This window comes from Protopterus annectens, chromosome 8.part1, assembly GCF_019279795.1.
Source record: "Protopterus annectens isolate FY-2018-M chromosome 8.part1, PAN1.0, whole genome shotgun sequence".
Classification (NCBI taxonomy): domain Eukaryota; kingdom Metazoa; phylum Chordata; order Ceratodontiformes; family Protopteridae; genus Protopterus; species Protopterus annectens.
In genome coordinates, this window is record NC_056742.1 from 497,143,651 (window position 1) to 497,161,079 (window position 17,429).

General features: G+C 38.8%; 1 protein-coding gene across 1 annotated transcript in view; it reads left to right on the forward strand.

The window, feature by feature from the left end:
- Positions 1-17,429, forward strand: part of LOC122810419 (B-cadherin-like) — a 766,834-nt gene that overhangs the window by 93,940 nt on the left and 655,465 nt on the right. Inside the window, exon 2 of the mRNA XM_044082031.1 lies at positions 11,295-11,418. Within this exon, the coding sequence (XP_043937966.1) occupies positions 11,295-11,418 (124 nt within the window). The remainder of the gene's footprint in view (positions 1-11,294; positions 11,419-17,429) is intronic.

Consider the following 17,429-nt stretch of genomic DNA (forward strand, 5'->3'; position numbering starts at 1 on the left):
TAGAAACCACGACTTCTCCCATATTACAGCCAATAGAAAGCCAAGTGACTTCCTTCTACTAAGCCTAAATATTAGAAGTATATCCAACAAAGTCCATGAACTCCATGCCACCATAGACTTGTACTCCCCAGATATAGTCATCCTGACAGAAACCTGGCTAAAACCTCACATTACCAGTGAGCAAATACTCCCTACAGGTTACAGCATACTAAGAGTAGACCGGCTAAACAAAAAAGGAGGTGGTGTAGCTATAATATTCAAACAGCATCTAAACATCCAGATCTTAAAATCATCAGCTCCACAAATAGGCAATGAAGGAATAATATATACCAACCTCAAAATTAACCAAAACAAAACCATCAACATAATTGGATGCTACTTCCCACCTGGCCAAAACATCCCTCCACTAGAAAACCTACTCAGCTGGTCTACCCACCATCTCCCCCAAGAAACTATCATCTTAGGTGATTTCAATATTGACTGGCAATCCTGTTCTGGCAACAATCCAACCCATCATGTGCACCTTCATGGCTTCACCCAACTAGTCCAGTCACCAACCAGGGCAAATAAAAACTCCAGCAAGCACACTACCCTGGATTGGATACTAGTCAGTAAGAGCCCCCAGTCATATATAACAGGCTGCTTATCAGATAGCCTCAGTGATCACTCCCCAACATTCCTACTCAAAAAATACCTATACCAAGCTAAACCTGTCATCTACCGTCAAATACGTAAAAAACTAAACTTTAACCCACTCACATTCATCTCATCCCTCAAAGAATGTAACTGGCATCCTCTAAAGTACCTCAGTCTAGATGACGCAGTTGAATTTTTTAATACTACCTTCCTGAACATCCTTAATTACCATGCCCCCATAAGATTTTCCAGAACCAAAGCACAACCCTCCCCATGGCTACAGAAAACCAGTAAGTCAGAAATGAAAAACAGAGATAAAGCCTGGGAGCACTGGCGCAAAACCAAAACCCCCTCAGCTAGACAGAAATTCCTAGAACTACACAATAGAGTCAAAAAGCTAATAAAACAGGACAAATTCCAATACTACCAGTCTGCCCTAGACTCCTCACAACACAGCCCCAAACAATTCTGGTCCTCCATAAACTCCATCCTCCACCCAGGTAAAGTCAGTACCCCTCCTCCTAACATCCCTCACTCCTCAGAAAATATTGCTACCTCATTCAACACACACTTCACCCAAACCATACTATCACTAGCTAAACAACACAACCCCCCTCCCCTCCTACCCACACCTTCAACTAGTAATCTCCCCACTGCCTTCTCTTTTTCTCCTGTACCTACCTCCAACATAAAAAAACTCTTAACTAAACTTAAACCCACCAAATTAACAGCAGAAACGTCCCAAGTGAATACCTACAAATCGCAGCTGATGCTCTGGCCTACCCAGTATCCATCTTGGTTAACCGATCTCTGTCAGAAAGTTACGTTCCCACACTGTGGAAAGTATCACATATAATTCCCCTCCACAAAGGCAGACCCTCCACAGAACTAACCAATTACCGCCCCATAGCTATTCTCTCTCCACTCTCCAAAATACTAGAGAGATGCATACACTCTCAGGTCTCAGACTACCTCCTTACTAACAACCTCCTTTCCAGTACTCAGCATGGTTTCCGACCAAACCATAGCACCACCACTGCCTTACTCTCCTTTACTAACACTATCCTTCAGCATGAAAACAATGGCTATCTCTCCTCTGCTACTTTCCTAGACCTATCTAAAGCATTTGACATGGTCCCACACAAACAACTTATCTCTGTCCTCAATAAAGTATCCTTCTCACAATCAGTCACCAACTGGTTTCAGAGTTACCTGTCTGACCGCCAACAATCCATTGTGTGGCAGAATGACATATCTCCCCAACTACCTGTCTCCATAGGGGTTCCCCAAGGATCCATCCTTGGACCCCTACTCTTCTCTGTTTACACCAATAATCTAGCCTCTGCCACCAAACATGGCACACTCATACAATATGCAGATGACTCGACCATCATCTGCTCAGCCCAGTTCCTACCAAAACTGCAAAGAGTCACACAGGAAGCCTTTTCCTCTGTTGAAACATGGTTATCCGATGCCCAATTAATACTCAACCCAAACAAAACTAAACTACTCATCTTCCAACCCACCAAACATACTCAAAACAACTCTCACTTTAACATCACAGCAAAAGACAACACCACTATATACCCAACTGAACACACCAAATAGCTAGGAGTGGAAATAGACAATAAACTAAAATTTGACATTCACATATCCATGACCATAAAAAAAGTCCACAAAAAACTAGGAGCGTTATACAGAAATAAGCAATTTCTCACCAAAGCATCAAAGATTTCAATAGCAAATTCCCACCTTATCTCCACCCCACTTTATGCCTCTCCAATATATACCAACCTAAGGCAATGTGATCTAAACAAGCTAGAGACCTGCTACAACAAAATTGCCAAATTCGCCACAGGGGCATCCTACCGTAGTCACCACTGTCTCTCACTTGCTGAACTGGGCTGGCTTGAACTCCCTCACCTCCTTCAGTGGTATCAACTCTCACTCGCCCACAAACTAGTAAACCATCCACTAAATGTCTCATCCCTCCAGAATCTACTCCAACCCCATCGCACCACCAGACCACTAAGATCCAGCAACAAAAATCACTTGCAGATCACTAAAGCCAATAACTCTGCTGGTGAAGCACTATTCTCTTGCACCATAGCCAAATTATGGAACTCACTCCCACCCACAATTACCTCCGTACAATCATGCACCCACTTCAAAACTTTACTAAAAGCGCACCTAAAAACATGCTGGCTATGCCCTTGCAACTCCCACTCTAATATCATCCACCCCATCCAACCACTACCTTTCTTTCCACTCCACTAACTACCTTGATTATAGCAAGCTCAGATGCTCATAAGCCTAGTACTTATTATACAGCAGGAACTTCTCATTGTAACATTTGTTAATGTCTGTTATGTACTTCACAGATAAAGATTCTAGTTGTCTACTGATGTACTATGTTCTTCATCTGTAAATATGTTGTAAGTAATTGATATGTTAAATTGTTAATCACTATGTAATCCAATGTAACTACTGTCTGTTTATTTTACTGTGGAGCTTTTCTCCCCGGGCCTCCGCTGAAAATGGACCTACGTCCAGTCGGACACTCCCGGTCAACAAATTTAAATAAATAAATAAAATAAAATAAAATTATGAACATTTGTATGCAATAGAAACTAGGAACTCTAATAATTCCCTTTTCAAACACTTTAACTTGTACAGGGCAAGCCAGCTACCAATTTGGCATCTTGGAAAATGTGTTGAGTGACCCTAGGGGTGGGGACTGAGGTAACAGGATCAATAATAGTGAAATCAGATGGCAACTTAAATTAGGAGCCATGTACCCCCCATGAATGAATGAACATCTCTCCCTGGCACCTATTTTAAAAGATAAGGCACGCACACTTTAATTTTAGATGTCCATGAAAAGTGACTCTCATCAACTGAGAATTTCAACTGTGCAGCATTTGTCTAGTGTAAGGTCTGTTTAAAAATTCATCATTAATTGTTGCTCTAATTGCTTTATTGGTTAGGAGAGCAATTAAGGGGACTATGGGATTGTTATTTATAACAGCTGAAAGGGTGAGATGCTCAGGTTTGAGAAAGTCCACGTTTAAGTGGACGAAAGCGCTTACCATTGGGAATTATATCCTTGGATTTGTTTGGTGCTGCTATTTGTGCTGTTATTATACCCACAAGTTCAGCTGTGATTACTGGGAACTGTTCCTTGGAATTGTTTGACTTCTTATATTCAGCTGTTTTTTCTAACATTGGGAATTGGTGCCTTGGAGTTGTTTGGTGCTGCTACCCTTGGCAGTTTCACTCACGAGGTACAACAGTGACTATTTGGAACTATTTCCTTGGTATGATTTGATTACCACATTTTGCTGCTACTTTGCTGTTATTTTAATGTATTTTGGACACTTGATGGGGTGTGCGGTCAATTGGGATGTGCATTTGCAAAGTTTTTAGCTTCAGTTGCAGCTACTGAGCATTGGGAGCGGCTACTTTGAGCTAACAGCACTCCGGTCAGTTAAGACTTTCACACCATTGCTTTTACTTGTGGACTGAATTCATCTGACTGTAAGGTTTTACCTCATTGGAACTGTTATGTGTTACAGGCTGTGTTCAGCTGTTTTTTATCCTGTTTTTTTTTTAACAAAATCATTTGATTTACAAGTAACAGAACATTTATTCAGGCTTACAGAGGTTACCAAGGTGGATTATTGTGTTTGAAGTGTTTTTTGATCCACCCGAACGCTCCATTCTTGAACATTTGCAACATTACACAGAAATTGTGTTTGACTGCTTTACTGTGCACTTTACACTGTCAGTGAAGTGACTCTTCAGCAAATCAAAGGCAGCCCATGTTGATGTCAAAGAATATCGAAGTGCATATCGTCAAGACCATATTATCAGTGTACCATAATGTCAAAAAATACATAACAACCAAAAACTGTATTTTTGCAAGGGGGCAAGCCCATGCACGTATCCCACACTCCCTGCTAATTATATATACTAACTGCAAGGTTGAATTACAGTAGGGAAAAGGGCAAATCCTCCAATCCTGTCTGCACTGTGATTTCAGTACAAACAGTTCCACACTTCAGAATGTTAACCATATGTTCTTGATTATATACAGTTCAACATCCCGAAATGTTGATAATCTGAAGGGGACCTTATATATATAAATATATATATATGTAAATATATATATATATATATATATATATATATACATATATATATATATATATATATGTATACAGTGTGTGTATGCGTGTGTGTGTATACATATATATATATATATATATATATATAGGAATACTGTAAATTGTTAGTTCTGAGTTAGCAGCTGATTGACAGGTGTGTAAGAATACATGATTGCTGTGTTTGTGTGATATTGGAGTTAGTATATATAATTAGCAGTGGGAGTAGAGGTGCAGCCCCCCACTTGTGGAGGTGTGAGAGGGCTTACCCTCTGCAAAAGATAATTTGTTTCTACTTTTTTTAAAAGCATTTTCACTGTTTTGATGTTTTTGTTTTGCCATTCGACAATGGGTGTTTTCAGTAATTCAAAGTACACCTGTATATGTATTTCAATAAATAAATATATATGTATTTATATATCTACATGTATGTGTGTGTATATACATATATATATATATATATATATATATATATATATATATATATGTGTGTGTGTGTGTGTGTGCATCTATGTCTAGGTCTAATCTATATACACATATACATATACACAAATGTATGTGTGTATCTATCTTTGTAGCTGTGGTTTATATACTTGTTTATTAGACAGTTCAAAGTGGTCCAAGATTAGAGTAGGAAGACAGGTGTTATTTTACATATAGTGATCTAATCTCTCCTTATCTGCTATCCATTGACCTTATTGACCTTGAACTGAGAAGAGTGAAGTTTCGGTGATGTGAGGAGCTGTCCTAACATGAGTGATGTGGCGTGTGGAATGCATCTTGCAAAAACACTTATTTACTCTGTTATACTTGTTTTGGTGGCCACGGTGGGGCAGCAGTTAGCATTGCCGCCTCACAGCAAGATGTTCTCCGGTTTGATTCTCTGCTGGGGTGCCTTCTGTGCGGAGTCTGCATGTCCTCCCTGTGGTCGCGTGGGTTTCCTCCGGGTGCTCCGGTTTCCTTCCACATCCCAAAGACATGCAGTAGGTGGACTGGACACTCTAAACTGGCCCTAGGTGTGAGTGTGTGCGTGTGTGTGCCTTCTGTGGAAGGTTGGGCGCCGGGCTAGCAACTCGACACTGTAAAACTCAACTGCCAATCATGAGCGGACAGATGATCCGCTGTGGCGACCCCTAAGTGGGAAAAGCCAAAAGAAGAAGACTCGGTTATACTTGTTTGTAAATTGAGTTACTCAAGTACTTGGAATGTGTGTACATAAAGTGTAATTTACAAGATTTCTCATTGGATAGGTGTAATGCGATGTGGGCATTTAGCTTTTGAGAATCCACAGCTGTCAGAGCTGTCATATAAAAGAATGTAATTTAGAGTGCAAAAGAAAACCCAGTTATAAGTTTTTTCAAACAAACGTAAAAAAGTGTTGTGATTTTAGATCTCTGTATAACAGTACCTTAAGCACAATTCTAAGATACTAGAAAATAATCTGTGAAGTTTTGTGTCTTGTTGTGGCATTTTATTTAGATCAACGTCCAGCTTCTTCCATCAGATGTTCTCTCCATGTGAAACATGTTTTTTTTTCACAGAGCTACAGCTCTGTTCACTTAGCTACCTTCCCAAGTCTAAGCACCATCTGACAAGAATTTTCTCATATGCCTCTTTTTCATACATCCATAATACCATAACAAGTTCAGTCAGCAAAACTGCTGTGCCTAACACAAAATATTTTCTCTGTCTTAAAGCAACACGCATATTATCAAAAGAAACAAATATTTCCCTTTAGAGGAACAATACAATAAGTCAACACAATAGTTCTTACGGATTATTTGCAGTACTGCTTTCATATATTTGCAATGTTGTGGTTCACTTAAACGTCCAACTTGAGAAAAACACTACACTGTGCTACTGTAATGACCCCAGCTTGAAATCCTCAGTTTCAGGTCAGGTCAGTGGTTTATAAGCATTCAGTAGGTCACTTGTATAGTGGTGGGTTGAAACAGGTTGGTGTTCTACATGGAATTGGAACGGCTGAAGTGAGCGAACCTTCAGACAAAGTTTGATGTTTGCCATCTTGTTGCTTCTGAAGCCCCTTGAAGGAACATGGTCAGTTGTCGTTGTGAATGCTCTATTAAGTAAGTAGTGCATAAAGGAAGATATGGCTGATTTTACTGTTAAAAATACCTTCTCGGATGTGGAATATTTCATCTTGCTTAATTTATGGATGAAGTAGCAAGCTAGGTGGCTCTACCCCATCCTGGGGTTTTGAAACAGCAGCCCCCAGCCCCACCTCTGAAGCATGTATGTTCACTAGAAATGGTTTACTAAAGTCTGGGGATGGTAGTACCTGCTCTGAGCATAATCTATCTTTTAGATTTGTGAAGGTGTTATTTTCTTTCTCTGTCCATCTTATAGTGGATAGGCTATGGCTGTGAAGTCAGACATAAACTTCCTGCAGTATTCAGCCAACTCTATAAGTCTTCCTAATCGTTTCTTAATGCCTGGACTTCCTAATCATTTCTTAATGCCTGGAATAGGCAAGTCATTGACAGCCTTTCTTTCAGCTTCTCCTTTTGGGGTCTGACCATTCTTTGGCCTCTCACATATCCTAAGTACCTCAGTTTGGTCATACTCAGTTTATTTTTTGAAGTGTTAATTTTGTCATTGTATCCATGACAGCCAGCACTTCAGCCAGGCAGGAATCTCATTCTCATCCAAATGACCAACAGCATAATGACTGTGATAGGGGTCAAACCCTGATCCATCACTCAATGAAGTATGTCAGGGGCACCATATTACCCACAGGGGGCTGATATACTGTACTAAGCCATCAGGCTTTGTTGATTAATGGAATATTGTAATATATCCTGATCAAATCTAGCATGGACAAAATTCTTGCTTTTCCAAGTTAATTCAGGCCAGGGATGGGTTAACTGTCAAACATGGAAATGTAATTCAGCCTTCTAAAGCCATAACAGCAGTAGATGACTCTGTCAGCTTTATTTTTAGCCATTTGTTATTTATTTTTTTCTAAAAGGAACAATACAATCATCATATTCAATACCCTAACCCCAACCCTAACTCTGCCCTGTCCTTAACCCTAACCCTACCCTGTCCCTAACCCTCACCCTAACTATGGCCCTACTCCAAACTCTAAACCCTAACCCTAATCCTAACTCTAACGTCAACACTGTCCTTAACCCAAACCTTGACCCTGACCCTAACCCTAACATTGCTCCACCTTTATAATGACTGCTGTGCCCCTAACCCTAACCCTAACCCTGCCCAACCCTACCCCTGCCCCTGCCTCTAACCCTAGTGATAGCCCTGCCCCCTTAACATTGCTTCATCTTAGTAATGCATGTTAACCTCACCCCTGCTCCTAACCTTAATCCTGCCCCAAACCCAACCCTAACTCTGCCCTGTCCTTAACCCTAACCCTACCCTGTCCCTAACCCTGACCCTAACTATGGCCCTGCTCCTAACTCTAAACCCTAATCCTAACTCTAACATCAACACTGTCCTTAACCCTAACCCTGTCTCTAACCCTAGCTCTAACCCTACCCCTGTCCAACTCTAACCCTGACTCTGCCTCTAACCCTAGCGATAACCCTACCCCTGCTCCCTTAACATTGCTTCATCTTAGTAATGCATGCTAACCTCACCCCTGCTCCTAACCTTAATCCTGCCCCAAACCCTAACCCTGCACCTAACCCTAAACCTAACCCTGCCCCTGATCTGCATCAAAAAAAAAAACAAACAAAAAAAAACTTTCTCATAACACTATTACTACACAAGACAGTTTGGACACTTACCATGCACACAGAGACGCACATCCGCATACACACACACACACACACACACACACACACACACACACACACACACACTAAAACTATCCCCTAATATAATCCAAACCCTAAACACACAAAATCACACTTACTTAATCTATCCTCTTACCTAACATTTATTCTTACCCCAACTCACACACATTTACAAACACACACACATATACACACACACACACACACACACACACACACACACACACACACACACACACACACACACACACACACACACACACACATAATAAGCATACCACTTAACTGTTTTGACAAATATACACCTGACAAAACTTCCATTTAATAAGTGGACATGTTTGCCCAAAAAACACTGCGCTTCCTGTCGACCAAAGTGATTGTCTACAAAACAATTGACAGCCATATATGTGTGTGTGTATGCAAAATGTATAATTATACCTATTAATAACTGCTCATACTTCAGTCGTGCACATATTCTGTAATATCTCAAACTACCTAAGAAACTAATTGATGCTGTTTCCGCTATTTATTGACCATATGTGCATTACAAACTTGCAGGTATTTTGTGCCAACTATAAATGATGAAAATATGTCAAGTGCTTTTCCATGTAGCAGCTGCTTATTGTCTTTGATTACCTGCTTAATTGCTCTAATGTTCATTCTTGGACCTGTACGCACAAGGATATCTGTAAATATGGTATTTATGCCTAATTATTTTGCTTTGTCTGCTGTGCATTAAGATTCTGCAAAAACTTTTATATCTTAGTTTCGTGTATGTTGCTGGTGCCTATTGGGTCTGGGTCACCATGGCTGAAAAGAGTCTGTTGACCAGCCAGTTCACCCAATAAATAAATAAACACATAAATAAATATGTGCCACTTTTGTGGAAAATGTCGTCAATGGTGAAGTATTTGAATTGTATCTCAGTCTTTGAATGTAACATCAGTTATTAGCTTTTCTCTTTCTCCTCAGATCTGGGACCCTGGAGAGTCAGTTTACAGTTGTTATCACTGATTTTATTTCATTTTTTGTTTTGTTTTGATGTTTGTAATTGCCAGTGAAGTTGTTTGATGTGTTTTCCATTAATTAGTATTCATCAGTGATTATTTAGATAAAATTCTGCACATCAAGGCACAAATTAATGCCAAAAATGGATTGAAACACAAAATGCCAAAATTGTAACACGCTTGTTGTGAGATGAACATGCAAGTTAAAAACATATTTTTTGTGGGAGCAAGGCCCTCTGCACCCCCCATTACTGTTTTACATACCAGTTTTGAGATTGCACAATAGCGGGCAAAGGTCTTCACAGCAGTGGGGAAAGGTCACATTTCTCATTCCAGTTATTACCCAAACTGCACCCTCATACATTTGATCAGATGATGTTAATAAAATGCCAGTGACAGAGCAGCTGTCAAACACTTTAGTGCAGTTCTACACCTCTCAACTGTCCTGATTTTTGCAGAATGTCCTGATTTGTGCCTCATATTTTGGTGTGTTCCTCATAAACTTTGTGGTGTTGTGACAATAACTGAGATTTGAAGTCACAAAATAATGACAGATATTTACAATTCAGGTTTCATATCCTTCAGAAAATATATGCTGACACCTTTTATTCTATCACCTTTCTAAGTTTATAACAGCAGCATTTAAAATTTGTCCTTTATCCAGTTACTTTTGGCTTTGTCCGGATGTCTTGTGCTAAGAAGTTAAGATGTGTGAGCAATATATATATATATATATATATATATATATATATATATATATATATGTACAAAGAGAAAAAGAGACTGGAAGAAAGAGAGTGAGAAAGGCTAAGTTTTTTTAATGAAGTTAGTGATGGATTTCTGTTTTTAAGTGAAAGCTTGTGGAATTTATACCATAATCTTAGAAGATGATTAGTAGTGTACACGTCACACTGTTTTTCTATTATTTCTCTTTTATGTGAATAACATGTAATAATATGTTGGAGATCTTTCTGCTGCAAGAACTGAGATGTTGTCTGCTAGATAACAATGTACATTAAATTGTTGTGCATGACTGGAGATAGTAAGTAAATGTTTTGCAGCGATAGTTGTGGGTCAGTGTAGCCCCAGCTTACCCTGTGTTGTTGCACGTGTCAACAATTTGGGGGAGATAATGCCACTTGTTGAGACCAAAGCAGAGCCCAGCCATCGCTAACACACACACAAGGATGCTAAGGTAGTTAACACGCAGTAATTAATACAGCAGTAATTAATACAGCAGTAATTAACAAAGCAGTAAGCAATGTTTATAGGATGTATTTCATGAAGTTTAACAGCAGCTAAACTTTTTTAACTTATGAGTAGTAATTGTCTGCGCTTTTACTGCAGTAACATGGCAATTCTGAGCTGTCTGTCTCTGGGGTGTAGTTTTAAAACGGCAGAGGTAGGAGCTCATTGGCTCAGTGGAATGTTTGACTGAATATAGAGCAATGGGACTAATTAAACAAAAATGAGTATGGCAGGCAGCTTTGAAGAATGCATCTCACTGCATTGGTATGATAGGAAAGCATAAATGATGTGCTTTTCTGCAGGTGTAAATAATATATCTCACTCTATGGGTGTAGGACGCATGTATGAGTAATGTACCTCACCGCACGGGTAATGTAGATAGATATGAATAGCGTCTCTCACTACTTAAGTGAAACTGAAAACTGTTGAATTTTGTAAAATCTTTGTTTATCTCATTTCACCAGGTTTGGAGTGGACGTTGTGAGGAAAGTCGAAGCTCTGGACAGTGTCAGCCGGGATTCATATCGGATATCTTTGTCTTTTTTGTAAACAGGGACGAGATTGCAAATGGCAGGACCCTGGGCAAAGGTAAATCATAATTATTGGCACTAAAACATCATTTATTATTTTAGTTGTATTGCACATTGCTGTTGACAGCAGATCTCTTATAGTCGGATTGTTTTTATTGCCACTGAACCACTTTAATCTTCATGGTTTTATGCAGAATAACTTGCTAAGAGTAGAGAGTTAAAATAAATGCACTTAACTTCTCAAGCAGCAATTCTAAGGGGAAATGGATGACAAATCACTGCAATTTTTTATTGCTTGCAGAGGATTAGCATCCAGGAACTATAATGTTGTTTATGCGGTTTGACATTTCATCTGTTAGAAAGCAGCACTGTGAAAATGTGTTTTCTTGGAGCAGAATCCAGTCCCCACAACTTATCACCATCCTGATTGTGATGGTTTACCAGTTTGAATTTTCCTGGCATGTTACCTTTCTGACTAAGCCTGAAGATTGAATTATATAAGGTCCATGTGTGCCGAAGGACCATCATCCATGAGTTGCATTTTTAGAGTGGAGTGGACGGAGCGTACTGCTACGGTGATACGTCATGGAACCTCAGTGACTACACCTAGTCAAATTGTCGTGCACTGCAGAGGTAAACATGAACATAATGCTGCCTTTTGTTAGATAGTTGAGGTTATATTCTATTGTATTAGAAGTTACATCCATAGTTCTTGTAATCATGTTAGACCTACAATACCATTTAGTCAGCAAGGTGTCACACATATATATCTGTGCATGTGCAGAACACAGCTACACATGATCGAAGCTAACAGTGTTTGTAGTATAACTTCACATTAAGAGTTTGAGAATAATATCATGCAAGTCAGAAATCACATCTTACTTTTCAAGTTGTTGGAGTACCGAACTGTATGGCATTTATTTATTTATTTGTTCGCTACTGATTGGACTGGACAGTGATCCTTTTCAGCAGCAACCCAGGTCTTAAGGCATTAGGGAAATGTACAAAAGAATTATATACGCATCACAGATGCACGTATGAGATCATGCAAAAGTAAAATTCACAAATTTACAGAAAGAGCAATTCATGAGGTGTGAATAAAATGTATTAAAACTTGATAGTGATAAATAATGCTGTTTGTGGAAACCATTCATCAAATCATGTAGTGGTTAGCCATGAAAGAAACAAGCAAATCAGCGAATGATGCACAGTGATGCAAGGGATGAGCTGAGCTAAAACTGATGGCAACACAGAAACATTGGCCAATGACAAGATGAGGACAGGTATGGAGGATGCAGGTTAAATGTTATTTAGGGTTAAAGGGCAGTGCACCATATGTAATGGATAGTGCTGAGTGTGAAATCAGAAAGGAGGAGAAACACCAAGCCATGAAAGTACCCTGATGTTTAAAGTAAAGCAAAAGAAGGACTGCTGCTGGACTGATAATATTCATCAGCCCCCAAAACATCAAAGGAGGGGGATAAGAGACTGGAGATGAGAATAAAGCAGTGCAGAAGGAGGAAGAGAGTTCTAATCGAGAAAACCTGACTCTAACAGGAGCAGACTGGGCAATCCAAAGCTATAAAGCGGAGACAGAATTGGAATTGATTGTGATTCCTCAGTGGGAGGTTGGCATAATGGTTAAGGTGTTTACCTTACAAACACAAGGTGCAGGGTTTGAGTCTCACTTGGGGTAATTGGCTAGGCTTGAAATGGCCCACAAAGGCAGTTAGCCTAGTGCTAAGCTATGAAACTATGAAACTGTACTATCAGAGGTTTAACTAGCTGATTTGTGACTTTAAAAGAAAGGACAGAATTCAGGATGTGAATATGGAGAACGGGGTGCCTGGAATATAGTGAAAGCAAAATTACCTTACAGTAAAATACAAAGAAAACGGCATGATATTTTTCTGCAGTGGAGGACTGTGACAAGCTAACATAGGGGTCACAAATGAGTTTTGACAATGGAAGAAGGTGAAAAAGCTGTAGTAGTGGGTCCAGTATGGGGCACCCATTTTTATGGGCAATTGTTTTAAAAGGAGAAAGATGTGAGGGGGACAGTGTAGCTGTTAGAAAGGTGACCCTACTGATTAAGGTAAAAATGGGCATATGAGAAATGGAAATGAGGGGGGTGAAGATAGAGGAATGCAAACAAAAGGACAGAGGGGATCTGGAATTGGAACAAGTGATTTTTTTGGTATGTTGCAGAAAGGAAGATGGGAGGGATGACTCTGGCTAGGTTGAATAAAAATACAAGGGAGATCATGAAAAACACAGGGTGAAAGATATTGTGCAAAGAAGACTTCATTTTAGTAGGAAAGGAAAGGAAGGGGAAGGGGAGGGAATCCTGCCTCCCCTGGCTGTGCACAGCAAGTGTAATCTCTTAATCTGTAGCAAGATGTACTGAGATTGTTTACTTACCCCCACAGTAGTGTTGGCAGACAGTGACTCAACCAAAATGACACCTGTGGAGACCTTCATACGAGACGACATTCCAGTAGGTCAAATCATGATGATGTGGCACACTCCAGCAATAAACATGTGTGGCTGCAATTGGGTCTAATACACACACTGAAAGAAAATGGGGAGAAGGGCGGAGTTAGCCAACGGAACTAAGCTACAGGAAAGCAGCTGGGACAAAATAGAAAAAAAAGCAAAAGCAAATACACTAGCATGGTAACATGACACGGAATATGCCCTCTTCAGAAAATGTTGCTATGAATCTTGGAGGTTCTTAAATTTATAAAGCCAATCATTTGATGTAAAACCAGCACCAATCACAAATATCCAAATTATAAAGCAGACTAAAACCACTAACTTAATGCACAAAGAAATATATGAAAAATATATGCATAAACAAAAATGTGTTAGTGTTCTACTAAACATTGAGAACACAGCTGATATTCAAATCTCCATTTAAATTGGAAAATTATCCATCATTTGATTTAATTTGCCAGCATAACTACCCACACTCAAGTTTGGTATTACTGGCATTCATTTAAAAGTCTAAATTCACCTGCTTGACCACACAAAATTCACCACTAGAATGAGGATGCTGATAATTTGCATAATTCATTTAATAATACACTATTTAAATATAAATATTTGATATGGGACAACCTATTTTCCAAGGAGTGTATTAAAAATAAGAGAGTCATTTAAGATCTGGGAGTTCAAATTTTCCACAGGCTTGGTTTCCTCAGACCCATTATTTAAGGAGGAGGAGGTGCTCTGATAGAATTGGGATTGAGCTGATAGAGTTGTTGATGAAATATAATGAGAGATAACTTAATAACCTAAATAAAGAGATTCAGTTGATGCATGAGAAAATTATGCAGCATCAGTTCTTCAGGGTAACTGTTCATTAATTTGACCTGGTTTTAGATAGATTTAGTAACGAAAACCAATCTGTCAAATGGAAAAACATGAAAAAAACAAAGAGATAATGGCGATTATATAAAATGGTAGATTATACTAATTTTTGTTAAGAACATTAAAAGCCAGTCCTGTAATATCGATAATGTAAGAAGTATTGCCACTTGAATAGTATCTAACATTGACCAACCACATGCTGTTGTAAATGAAATAGGCCAATTAGAGTCTTTCTAGGAACAGATTGGCAGGAGAGTCTACTTTCATTCCTTGCTCATCAGAGAAGCTGAAAATCAAAACAACAGTGAGTTTTCAAACAGGTCTGTGAAAAGAGAGGACCCAATGGAAAGAACAACCTGCCAGTTAAAGTACAACATAATTTTTTGGGGTCCAGCATCACCAAGGAAGATGAGGTGGACAACATCAAATGTTGTCCAGAGGAAGGAATTGTTATCAGTGATACTGAAACCTGATATTTTCATGATTTTCAACCTTAGTGATGTACAGTTTTCGCTAGAACAGATTAAGTCTATAAAATGATTTTATTGTTTTACCATTGTGTAGCACTGGTGTCAGTAAAACAATAACACAACTAAAGTTATTCACTCATAAACTAAATCTGCTTTTGTATTTAAGGGCAGAATAATAAATAAAAATGATATAAAGACAAAACTATATTCAATCTATTACTGAATACGATGCCCCAGACATTTGAAGAAGTTTGTAAACAAAGCATTAGAGAGGTGCTAAAAGCACTTGTTTTACAGGATGTTTTACAACTTAAATGATGGTGAAAACAGGACATTAAAAGAGCTAAGAAATATGGATTCTGTTCATTATATAAGAGCAGATAAGTGCAATGGAAAAGCTGTCATAGTCGCAGATTAGTACAATGAAACAGGTTTATTTGTTAGAGGACAAAATTACGTATTGAGAAGAGTCAACATAACAATTGTCTGATGTTTATAAGAAAGGTGCTTATTTGTTGTTGGATTTTTTTATCTAGTGGTGATTGTGACATGCAGACTTATGAGGTTTTTATGTGAAACATCACAGGCAAATATCCATCTCTGATATCACAAAGTACATAAAGATGAGAGGAATCTTCCTTTCTGATTAATTGTAGCTGTGCATTCAGTAGAATACCTTGAAAGAATTTTGCAATCTCAGTTAACTGATATTTCTTCACACTTTCAAGATTCATGGCGTTTTCGGCCAAACATAAAGGCTTTAAATGTACTGATGTTTTGTTTAGATATTTACTGCTTGCATCTGGATACATTGATCATAGATCTCAGTTCTCATTTCAAAAGGAGTGGAAGTAGTGTTCATCTTTTCTTTGAAAAAAGTCTGAATTTTCAGATAAAAAGGTGAACTTTATATGTTTACAGTTACAGGCTGTGCTTGAAAACAATGTCTTTGCATTTAGCAGAAGGTGCTTTCATCAAACGTCTGCTGTTGCAGTGGGAGTAGTGGTGACACCAATGTTTGCTAACTGAGTTGTAGCTGAATGGGAAGAAACTGCTTTATATCAAATGGCGGACTTCAGTAGTGTATACGCTTTTACTCTAGTTTTTTCTTTTTTTTTTCTTTTTGGTGATTTGTTCTTTTCTTTGGTGTGATACACGAGATGTGTTTTATAAATTTGTCAAACATTTGAACAAAGGGACATATTTTCTTAACTTTACACTTGAAGTTCATGATGCTACTGTTAACTATGTGAATGTAAGTTTTTTTTTAAAGGAGTGTGGTCTTAATTCAAACATGTACGGTTATGTTCTCTTTGACAGCTGTCAACCCTTTCATTAAAAACATTGTTAAAAGTCAATTTGATATGATTAGGAGGTTGTCTGCAGACCTTCATTTTATCAAATGGAAGGAATTGTTGACATAGCTTCTTTTAGATAGATGTTACTCCTCAGAATTAATTCAGCAGATTTGTCAGGGGGTTTCTTCCAGAACAATAAGTGAGTTTACCCAAATACTAAAACAAAGTCATGACAGTACAAGACAGTGTCTAAAAGTTAATGATTTCAGGAGGGGGGGGGTCATTTTATTTTTTTTTAAGTTTATTAATTCCATACAGTATATTGCATTTGCTTGTTGTCCATAGGTATGGTGCACGATATCTAATCATGGACAGACTTTCTTAATTTCCTACCCTGTCCTTACCCCCCCCCCACAGTATCCCTTTGGATTTGCCCTCTACTTACTGTTGGTGTGATTTTCGCTCTTATAATACTGTAATAGCTATTTCTACTGCCCTTTCAGTCCCCCCCCCTTCTTCATTTTCATTTTTCTGCCATCGTCTCCCCATGCCAGGGATCCCTTGATCAGTTCTTGCTCACTTATTGTTTTTATCCCATTCCAGCTTTGAGTGCTGCTGATTTTAATGTCAGCACTCCTCAGTCTAATAATGTTCATTTCATAGTGTACATGTTTTCCTTTATGACTATGCCTTCCCAAATCTTGTTGCAGCTTTTTGTCCCGAGGGTCCATTTGTGCACTGTGGAGTAAGTGGGGGATTATTGGTGGTATCGTCATCCTTGCTTCATTACCCACTCCCCCCAAGAGTACCCCTTACCCTTTTTCCAACTTCCTTTAAGCTTTCCTTATTGTCTCTCTCACTGTGTTCCAAGTTGCAGACCTAGGTATTTGGGGACCTCTACCTCTTTTATCTTACCTAGTCCCCTATTT